Raw genomic sequence first — 11,532 nt, 5'->3', positions numbered from 1 at the left:
TTTTTTTTTTTGGTTTTTTTTTTTAAATACTGTTTAAGTGGACCGAATAATTCGGTTTAATCCGGTTTGGTCCGAATTATTCGCGTTTTATATTCACTTTTGAAAAAATCGCGAATTTTACCGAATTTTATTTTTAATTCGGATTCGGTCAGAATTTTTGATTAAATTCGGAAAAATTCGGTTTCGCCGAATAATTCGCGAATTATTCGGCCGAATTGATAACACTGCTCTCAACTAGAAGCTGCAACTTATAAGCAACAGAACTAAGCTTTTGGATTATCTGAAATGGCCCAAAAAAAAAAAATATATGCCTACATAATTTGTTGCTGAATTGAGCTGCCAAGGATTGTTGTCTGTAAGGTTGTAGCTTGACAAGAACCCAAAGTACCAACCTCAAAAGCACTATCGATCTGGTGGTAGTCAGCCATATCCTTCATTCGGTGTTAAGCCCGTTGTAGGTTGAGCTTAAGTTGTTGTAATAATTGGGAGTGAGTGCTAAGTTCATTATCAACAGCTTCCACCGGCGAAGTTCCCTTGATGTATCGCTGAATAGTCGGTGGAGGTCACCCATAGAGGACCTGAAAGGGGGCATTTGTGCAGTAGAATGGAAAGAAGTGTTGTAACATAATTCACCCAAAGAAGAAAAATAGTTCATGCTTGAGGCCTATCCATCACAAAACCCCTCAGATATTGTTCCAAGTATCTATTAAGAACCTCCGTTTGTTCATCAGATTGTGGGTGATATGCGGAGCTCATACTTAATGTAGTGCCACTGATTTTGAATAGGTTAGTCCAAAACTTGCTGAGGAAAATTGGATCTCAATCTGAGACTATTGACTTGGCTAAACCATGTAGCTTGACCACCATCTCAGTGAACAGTTGGGAAACCTTAAATGCATTGAAGTGGAAGGTAAAGACCCAAAATGAGCATATTTGGTTAGTCGATCAACTACAACCAAAACAACAGTAGCCCCTTTAGACATAGAAAGACCAGTGATAAAATTTATTGCCACATCCTCCCAAACTTGAACTAGGATAGTCAAGGGTTGGTGCAGTCCCCACGGATTGGATGTAGGGTATTTAATTTGCTGACAAATGAGGTAGCACTATACATAATTGGTGATATATTGTTTCATTTTGGGATTAATAGGAAATTCTGACATAAGTTCGTAAGATACATGCATGTCCACCCAATGGTGAATAATGAAATTCTTTGATGATAGACTCCGTAGTTGAGATTGGGAACCAATTCTGATTTTCCCTTTGAAAAATAATAAGCCATCCTTAATAGAGTAATGGGAGTCGATATTAGTGCCTTCTTGTAAGGTCTTATGAATTGCAATCAACTCTGGATCCATCTCATTTTCAACCTTCAATTGTGGTAGAATATCCAAGACTGGTACAGTATAAGTTTGTAGTGTGGATTCAAACAGACCAACCTCTAGTGACTTGGACAATGCATCTGTAGCTTCATTTTCTTTTCCCGATTTGTAGACAACGTATAAACAAACCCCAAAACCTTACTGAGATAGTGTTGATGTTCAGGTGTCTGAATTACTTAAGTCATAAGATTTTTGAGGCTTCGCTGATCAGTCCGAATGACAAATGGTCTCCCCAGTATATATTGACGCCATTTTTGCATTCCTTGAGATATTGCATAGAGTTCTTTGACACATGTCGAAGCTGCTGCCATTATTTTAGATAACTTCTTACTATAAAAGGCTATTGGGTGTCCTTCCTACATTAGCATAGCACCTATACCAACATCTGATGCATTGGTTTCCAGTTCAAAGTCCTTGTCAAAGTTTGGAAGAGATAAGACAGGCACTTGAGTCATTGCTTCCTTTAATCTGGTAAATGTTGTTTAGACTAATTCACCACATTGAAAAGCTTCCTTCTTGAGTAGACTGGTGAGGGGAAAGGATATGCTAGCATAGTGTTGGACAAATTTCTGATAATACCCAGTCAAACCTAAGAATCCCGTAGGTGCTTAAGAGTTCGCAGTTGTAGCATTACTAAAATTTTTTCTAGGTCTGGACTAACACCGGTTGCAAAAACAATATGGCCTGGGTAGGAGATGGATGCCTGACCAAAACTACACTTACTTGGCTTTGCATATAGATGATTCTTCTTAAGACAATCAAGGACCTGCTCCAAATGATAAACATGCTCAGATATGGACTTACTGTATACTAGAATATCATTAAATAATATTGTTACAAATTTCTCATAAATGGTTGGAAAAGTTGATTCATAATCTCCTAAAAAGTGGTGGTGCATTTGTAAGGCCGAAAGGCATCACCACAAATTCATAGTGGTCATGATGTGTGCAGAATGTTGTTTTATGAATGTCACCATCTTGCATCCTGATTTGGTGATAACCACTCCTGAGATCCAGTTTAGAAAAAAAGCAAGCACCATGAAGCTCATCCAACAACTCCTCCACTGTTGGAATGGGAAATATGTCCCTAATGGTGATGGAGTTTAGTGCTCGGTAATGCACACAAAACCGCCAAGTCCCATCCTTCACCTTGACTAGCAATACAGGAGAAAAAAAAATGGGCTCTGAGAGTGCTGTATAGTCCCTTGCTGCAACATCTCCTGTACCAACTATTCTATTTTTGATTTTTGAAATTGGGGATACCTGTACGGCTTCACATTAACTAGTGTAGCCCCTGGAATAAGATATATTGAATGGTTGGTTGCTGTTACAGGGTGTAGCCTCTTAGGTTCTTCAAAAACTTCAGAAAATTTATCTATGATGCTCTGAATCTCTGGAGCTAAGGAAGTGTTTTCAATTTCAGTACTAGAAAAATAATATGCTTTGAGATGGAAATATGAGGCTATAAAGTGAGTTGCAGCCAGTTTTTTAATATGCTTGGCTAAAATGGGATCCAATCTTAATTTAGGTTTTCCTTGTAAATGTACTAGAGAATTTTTCCAAGTGAAGTAACTTCTTGCAATCTGTGACTATAGGCCCAAAGAGAGACAACCACTGAATACCCAATACTATATCAGCCCCTTGTATGGGCAAAACAAATAGGTCCATAGTAAATGTATGCCCCTGCAATTCTAAGGTCATTCCAACACACTTTTTGGTATAGGAGAGATATTCCCCATTGCCAACAAATACTCTAAAGGGCTTTGAAGGAAGAATTGCTAAATCTAACACATTGGCTACTTTCTCCTGAACAAAATTGGGGGTACTTCCAATATCAATAAGGATATGAACATGAAGTTTGTTGCAAGTCCCTGTTAATCGGATTGTACTTGCGCTAAGAGGACTAGACAGAGCATGTAAACTGATTTCTAGTATGCTTTCTTCAATAGAATAAAAAATTGGCTCGGCTTCAGTCTGATTCTTCTCTTCATCCTCAACCTCATCATTCACCATTAATGGTAAGAACTTACTTTTGCATCTATGGTTAGGAGTATACTGCTCATCATAGTTATAGCATAGCCCTTTCTCTCTTCTAGTCTTCAATTTTGCAGGAGTAAGTTTCTTAACTGGAAGTATAGTTGTGGATGGGGGTAATGGAGGTTTGATGGTTTGTGTAGACAGTGTAGGTAATAGGCCAGGTCCAGAGAAGGTTCTTGCTAGCAGAGGTTTCCAAGTTCTCCTCAGGTCATTATATTTTTGTTCATGGAGGTGAGCTAATGCCATTGCCTGAATTAATGTGGTGGGTTGGGCTACCAATAATTCTCTTTTCAACTCAGGTTTAAGCCTAGAAACTAAAAAACTAATCAAGAAGGATTCTGATAATCCAGTAACACGGTTAGATAGGGTTTCGATTTGATTTTGATATTCAGAAATAGATGTAACCTGAGTCAATTTTGCTAAATCTCCTGTATAATCCTCATAAGTTGAGTGTCCAAACCTTTGGTTAAGAGCATCCAACAATCCCAACCAGCCATGGATCAGGCCATTGGAGTACATCCATTGGTACCATGCATGAGCTACTCCATCCATATGAAAAGAGGCAATCATGAGGCGTTGTTCATTTGGAGTCTCGTGGCAATCGAAGAGCTGTTGTATCCTGAAGATCCAGCCCGATGGATCACTTCCATCGAACCTTGGAACATCCAACTGCATTGATTTGATCTGCGGGTGTTGGTTGCAACATTGAGACACTGTAGAATAACGATCTTGGGGGCTGTGGTGATTTCCATTATGCTGATGATCGTGTTGGTAGGAATGACTCATTGCTTCGAATCGAGCTTCCACAGTTGCCATGAATTGCTTCAAAATGTTGTTGACCTTTGCAAAGTATAGATCTATTGTTTTCTTCAATTCACTGACTTCTTGATATTGGGTGGTTTGAAAGCTTTGAATCTTCTTAATGGTCTCATCAAGCTTGGTGAATCTTGTACCTTCAGCCATGGATAAAACTCAATGAAAACACCAATGTCAGAACCAAATTCTGTAGTTGCAGACTTAGAAAGAAGAATTGAGTATTTAAAGAGGAAGAAGAAGCGCAGAGCACAAGAACAGGGGATGGGGAAAGACAGAAAAGGAAATTTTATTCAGATTTTTTAGTTATTTTCCAGTATGAAGGGTTATTCTTGTTTATATCAAGGTTACAGAATAGATGGACTGTTAAACCCTTGAACAAACTTTAACAACCAATTGTTTAGTCAGCTATAGCACTAACCAACCACAAAATCTTTGAGCCAATTAGAAGCCTTCCTTGACCTTCTTGATATAGTGGCTTGTGGTCCCTCAATTGAGAATTCTTGCTCCTCTTCTTGTGTAATGGCAAGTGGTTCATCAATTGTCAAGTCTTGATTAATCTCAATAGGTGGTTCCATCGTATCATTGCTCTTGGATTTCCATTATCTCAATTATTTTTCTAATTAAACCCTTATACAATGTTATATTGCTTGTGGGATTTTTAATTTTTTCGATAACGTTGGTTATTCCCACATCTTTTAGAGTATGAACAGTTTGTACAGGTTCTCACAAGTTATTTTCATTTCAAAGAAGGTGGGAGTTTAAAAAAAAAAAAAAAAAAAAAGAAAAAGAAAAAGAAAAAGAAAAAGAAAAAGATGGTGCTATAGAGATTTAAACCCAGGTAAGATTCTTTTTGAGATTTTTTTTTTATATTTTGTTAATCAAGGTGTTCGGGTCAATTTATGTGCACCTCGATTAATCCTCAAGAAGATTAGCACAACAATCCACTTTCTGAGATACTTTACCCACTAGGAATCACTAATGGACCAACTCTTCTTGGAATCTTTTGGGAAAATTATTTACAAGAAACTTATAATAATTTGCCAAGTGAGAGAAGAGAAGATAAGTCTTTTTAGACAAGATGGTGAAATGCAATACTTGTGATCAAGGTTCTAAGTATTGGTATTTAATCAGATATCAATATTGTATTAGCGGTAAAATCATAAAAATAACTTATTTTTAAAGAAAAGTAGAGGTAAAATTAAACGATCTAAGCTAATACGACCTTATCTAGATTGGTATTGGATCTATATAACCCAGATCATGGTTTAGGATACTAAAATCATTCTTCGATCGGACAAGGCGGATATCAATTTGATCGTGATCCAAAGGTTCATACTGGACAAAAATACCCTTACTTGTCATTAAAAACCATTTTTTTTTTTTCATATCCATTCAACAATACAGTATCGTCCATGCATCAGGATCCAACGTGCAATGTTTTATCCTTTCGGATCTAGATCCTCTCCAATAAGTTTTTCCCTTTTGGATCCAGATCCTCTCCAATAACTCTGATTGTGCGACACTTGACAATGAGGAATCCAACGGTTGTGAGATCGCTTAGTCAAACCCACATCCGCCCGCCCGCCCGCCCGCCCTCCCACCTGCCCACCTCGACTTTACACAATAATTAATCAGCTAGTCAATCCAAATCAAACCAAACCAAATCAAACCAAACTCAATGCTACTACCCCCTCCCTCCCGTTTCGTTCAAACTGCAAAACCCTATTTCGTTCTGGGTTGAAGGATCAAACTGCAAATCTTGAAAAGGGGATCTTTCGATTTTGTTCAACTCTTTCGTTCAAACTGTAAAACCCTATTTCGTTCTGGGTTGAAGGTTCAAACTGCATATCTTCAGAAAGGGATCGTTTGATTTCGTTCATCTTCTTCAAAGAGGGATGCGAAACAGGGTTTGAATCAGTTTTGAGCTAATCCTCCTGAGGCTTTAAAAGAAGGTAAGTGGTACTTCCCCTAGAGCCAAGAAGAAGATACGTTTTTCTTTTCTTCTGCATTCATACTTGAGGTTAGGTAAGAAACCCTGCAAATAGTAGAGACACAGTCATCATCCTTAATTCCTAATTGTTGTTGTATAATTTTTGTGTGTAGGTTTTTCCACTATTATTGGTTATTGGATTTCAATTTTTCAACAACATTCATAAACCAGGATTGAAGAAATCGATCAAACTCCCATTCTAGGCTTCCAAAAATGAGACCTAGAGGTTGAATTCGTAACTACTAGGCTTCGTAGAATCGGCCAAGCATTATTCCAGAAAATATATGTTATTCTAATGAAATATAATCAAAACAGAGTTGGGCGGTAGTCTTAGAATCAGACCTGGTTTATGGTTTATGGTTTCAATCTCACATCAGGAGGTGACTTTGGGGACATTAAGCTAGGTTTACAATCATCCTCAGGCAAGGGGTTAGTTCTGGATCTTGAGAGGGAAAGACAAAGCATCAAGAGAGATCTGTCCAGTTGTATTGGAAACAGTAAAGTAGAAACAGAAGAAGTAAGAAGAAGGTTGAGATGAAAACCAGAATTGCAATGAAAAAATTCAATAAGTAACAATCAACAACTTACAAGGGAATGAAATTCTGATCGAAAACTTGAAGTAGGACTCTAAGCTTTACTTAAAAAGAAAAAAATAAGGTAGGACTAAGAAATCAACACCAAAATCAAAATTTGAAACTGTAGGTGTGTTCAGAATACCATACAATAGTCAAATCTGAAATTTAATTTAGAATCTCAGGTGTAAACTAATGGTGAAATTGAAATTCCAGCAAGTATCGTATGTGCTAGAACAAAATAGAAACCTGAAAAAAAAGGGATGCACAGATACTTGATTTTTCTGATTGAAGAAAAAATAAGATAAAAGAAGAGAAGATATGAATCAGGAATCACTTGATCCTCAAATTTGGCATTTAACCAAACCTTAGCTAGGAATCCCATAGTACTTATATTGAGCTTTGTTCCTAATAAAATGTTTTTTACCTTGTATATCCTGATTGATGATCTCCGGTTTGATTAAGGAAGTTTCAATTGATGGTATGTATTCAGATGCTCATGTGATGTTGGATCATTTTAATTTCATTGATGGCTTTGTATTCCCTGTTTATCAATTTTCTTTATCCAATAATATTATTTCAGTGTGGCTGTTTATTTGTATATATGTCTATTCAGGATTATGGAAGATCCAATGAATGTAGATGTTGAAATTATGCCTCGGGTTGGCATGTTGTTTACATCTGAGCAAGAGGCGTATGATTTCTACAATACGTATGGAAGAAGAATGGGGTTTATTGTCAGAAGAGAGTGGGCACATAGGAGTATGAAAGATAAGAAAACCATAACTTCAAGGATATTCGTATGTAATAAACAAGGAAGTCGGAAAAAAGACAAGAGAGATATATACACCGTCAAGCCTCGAGCGGAGACAAGAACCGAGTGTCCTGCACGGATGGGTATTGCAATTATGGATGATGGAAAGTACTATTGCCGTGATTTTGTTGAAGAACATAATCACCTATTTCACTTACCATCTACTAGTCATATGTTGAGGCCACAACGAAGTAGACATGCAGGAGGCAAACAGGACCTTGAGTACACTCGACTAGATCAAAAGAATTATCTTCCAGTTAAACGTCAGCAAAAATTATCTTTTGGTGAAGCCGGGAGTTTGCTATTGTATTTTGAAAATCAAAGTAGGGTCAATCCCTCTTTTATTTACTCATTGCAGTTGGATAAGGATGAACATATAACTAATATATTTTGGGCAGATCCTAAGATGAGAATAGATTATGCACAGTTTGGTGATGTTGTTACCTTTGTTACCACATTTTGCACGAACAAAGAGTATAGGCCGTTTGGGATATTTACTGGATTCAATCATCACAAAGGAGTCATCATATTTGGGGCTGTGCTTTTGTATGATGAGACAGTTGATTCTTTCAAATGGTTGTTTGAGGCTTTTTTAAAAGCTAATGGGCAAAAGAAGCCAATAACTATTTTCACAGATCAAGATGCGGCAATGGAAAAGGCAATAGCTGAGGTGTTACCTGATACATGCCACAGATTGTGTACATGGCACTTAATGCAAAATGGCATAAAGCATTTGGGCAACATGATGAAGGATGGTTCAGACTTTCTGGCAGATTTGAAAAAATGTGTATTCCATTATGATGATGAATTACAATTTGAGAATGCGTGGGGGAAATTGAGAAGTGATTATCCAGTTGAAGATAGTTCATGGTTGGATTGTATTTACGGACTTAAAGATAAATGGGCCAAGTGTTATATGAAGAAAACATTGACTATCGGAATGTGGAATACAAAGCTCAGTGAAAGTATAAATGGTGACTTGAAGGATTTTTTGAGGTCCAGCCTGGATGTTGTTCAATTTTTCAAGCACTTCGAAAGGGTTGTGGCCAACAAGCGTGCTAAAGAGTTGGAGGCTGAGTTTGATGCAAGAAATAAGCTGCCAAGAAACTTGTTCTCAAAGTCACCTATTATGAAGCAAGCAGGAGAAGTTTACACTCCGTTGATTTTTGAGAAATTTCAAAAACAGTATGAGTGGGTTAGTGCTTGTTATATCAAACACAAGAGTGAAAGTAATGTGGTCCACGAGTATGTAGTTTCTATTGTTGATAAGGAAGGTGAATTTAAAGTGTTTTGTAATCCATCTGAGCAAATGATTCATTGTAGTTGTAGGAAGTTTGAGACTTTCGGCATTCTTTGTCGTCATGCCTTGAAAATTCTAGACTATCTTGATATCAAACATATTCCTGACGCATATATATTGAGGAGATGGACACGGGTAGCAAGAAGTATTTTTGTGCAAGACAGTAAGGGAAAAGAAGTTGCAGAAGATGTTCATATGGATTGTTCACAAAGGTATATGCGTATTTGCCCTAAACTGATTAAGGTTGCATTAATAGCATCAAATTCATCTGAGGGTTATGCTTATGTGGATAAGGTTACTGATGAGATATGTAAACATCTTGAAAAAATTTCCTCCGATGGACCACAAGAAGCGGTGTCACTATTGCAAGGGTTTTCATCTCAAGCTTCAACAAATATAGCCATGCCCCCCTACTCAAGTGAAACATGAACTGAAAATTTATTCCTTATTGTTTGTTTGTCTTTTAGGTAAAGATTTGGATGATCAATCTTATTGAATTACTTAATTTCTTGTTTATAGAACCTTTGCATCATTCCATGTTTTGTGATTCGTTAAACTTTTATTCTAGACCTTAGCTAACAAGATTTATGTAGATGGGTGAGTCTTTAGCTCAAATGGAAGAACACTTGGGGTTACACCCATGAGATGGTGGTTCGAATCCATCAAGACTTCTCATTTTTGGTTCACTTGAAGTGATGTTTACATCCAATTCAAGGGCTGCATATATATATTTTAATAGGACCTGACCCACCTTGTTTGGGCATAAGAGCCCAACATTTCCTAAATCTCCACTTGCTTTGCTTCAGCAATGATGAATTTAGTGTCTTATCTCTTCTATTGACTTAGTTCCAAACAAGGGAGGAGCAACTATAGGAAGTGACCTTTTATTTATTTATTTTTCTCACTTTTTGCTTGTAAGAGATAATATATAAGCCTGGTATTTTCAGGTGAGGGAAGAAGAAAACATAAATAACACTTCTAGTTTCCTCAACCAAGGATTTTCTCAGCTTGTTCTGCTCAATACTTTGGTTGCACTTCATGAGATTTACCGTTTGAAAAGCTTCAAATTCATAGATTTTGTGTGTCGGTTAGCTTCTTCAGTGCTGTTGTGAGGAAGATTATTGCAGCCACTACATTTTCATTATACTAATATAGAAGCTGAATACTGACTAGTTGTTTTGAGGATAGAGCTCAAAGGCATAAAATGGCTAAGCAAAAGAAAATAATTACAGGAGAAGGGGAAATCAGGTTTGAGGTCCTTAACATCGTTAAGGTTCAGGAGTATAACCAAAGAAGGAAAAAAATTGAGGGGGTGGGGAGGTCATTCAAGAAGATTGAAATTTCTAAGTTCAAATGAAGTACTATCATGATCCGCTATTTGATGGACTGTATCCATACAGAACAGTAATTGATTTTTTCTCCACTCTAGGATAACATATATTGTTTAGTCTTGGTCTAGGGATTCATATAGCTACTTTGTAAGTCCAGTTACTTATTTTTATGGGAAAACTTACCCAAGGAATTCTCAAAAATCTAAGTATAACCAGAGTTCCCCAGAAACCTAAGTATCCCTTCAGAAGAACTGTCTCCCAGCTCTCCAAACAAGAATAGGAGAAGATCATATAACTTCTAGCTGTTGAATCTGCATATCAGCATCACAGCATTTTTTTCTATTAATTGAACCACAAGTACAGAAGTAATAAAAATGACAATGCTAGGTTATCTTGATAATAGATAATTTTAACAGTGATGACCTAATTGGCCATTACAAAATACTGAAGTTTTATTGTTTGGCATATCACTACTTAGAAAAATATGGAAAGAAATTTAAGAAAAAATGTTTAATTGAGAAAGGTAGTGATAAAATAGCTGATTAGGTATGGTGGAGGGACATGGTCTGAGTGTGAGATACAGAATTGTTACAGCAAACTACCAAATTTTGATTGACTGGATTGTCTGATTCTATTGTGTTTTGGCAGAGTGGATGGCAGGTCCCTTTACACAAATCAGTTAGTTTTGACTCTGAAGTTATTAGTTTTGGTTATTTCTTCAACAAATTCTAAATTTTCCTATAGTTCTACCTCGGCCAGTAGCTGATTGACTACCATAGAATGAATAGGAGGTGATGGAAAAACCAGAATGTTCTAAATGTAATCGTGTCTTAGGGTTTTCAAATGCTATTCAATCTATGAACAGAACAGCTGACTAGCACTGCAGGGAGCAAAAAAATCCATTGAGAATAATGTTGTCTACCATTTTTGTAGATGAGATAATGGTGAACCTCTGGAGATATGCAAACTTGGGCGTAGTGCGATTCGAAACTGGGATTTGCTCTAGCCCCAGGCAAATGAACGAACGAACAAAGACAACAAGGAAATCAAGCTCACTGTTCAAGTTCAAGGAGCTTCTTTTTGTCCATTCAAACTGCTGAGGTAGTGACAGCTTCTGCCTTCCTTCTCTCAAAACAAAGCTATGGATAACGCAAGGGATAATCAACAGAAAAACCGATGGCTTATCTATCCAAACCAATGTAGTTAATACTGGTGAATTGCATTGCATTAGAAAAATTTAGCCGCTAAATTTATGATTAGTTTACCTTTTGAGCTAGATTCCCCCCCCCCC

General features: G+C 37.0%; 1 protein-coding gene across 8 annotated transcripts in view; it reads left to right on the top strand.

Moving 5' to 3' along the window:
• Positions 1-5,884: 5,884 nt before the first annotated feature.
• The window catches only part of LOC122086237 (protein FAR1-RELATED SEQUENCE 5-like), a 10,820-nt gene continuing 5,172 nt past the window's right edge, over positions 5,885-11,532 (top strand). For 3 of the 8 annotated variants that reach the window (XR_006142362.1, XR_006142364.1, XR_006142363.1), the window contains exons 1-3: positions 5,886-6,186; positions 7,413-9,377; positions 11,175-11,342. Coding sequence is in view for 3 of the 8 variants with exons in the window: in XM_042654986.1 (XP_042510920.1) it covers positions 7,417-9,339 (1,923 nt within the window). In the remaining 5 variants the exon portion in view is untranslated. Of the gene's footprint in view, positions 6,187-7,412; positions 9,378-11,174; positions 11,491-11,532 lie in introns of those variants that run through there. The other 5 variants (XM_042654995.1, XM_042655001.1, XR_006142374.1 and 2 more) reach the window with 4 other exon arrangements.

The sequence above is a fragment of the Macadamia integrifolia genome, chromosome 1 (assembly GCF_013358625.1).
Source record: "Macadamia integrifolia cultivar HAES 741 chromosome 1, SCU_Mint_v3, whole genome shotgun sequence".
Taxonomy (NCBI): Eukaryota; Viridiplantae; Streptophyta; class Magnoliopsida; order Proteales; family Proteaceae; genus Macadamia; species Macadamia integrifolia.
This window is presented reverse-complemented; position numbering and strand designations above follow the sequence as displayed.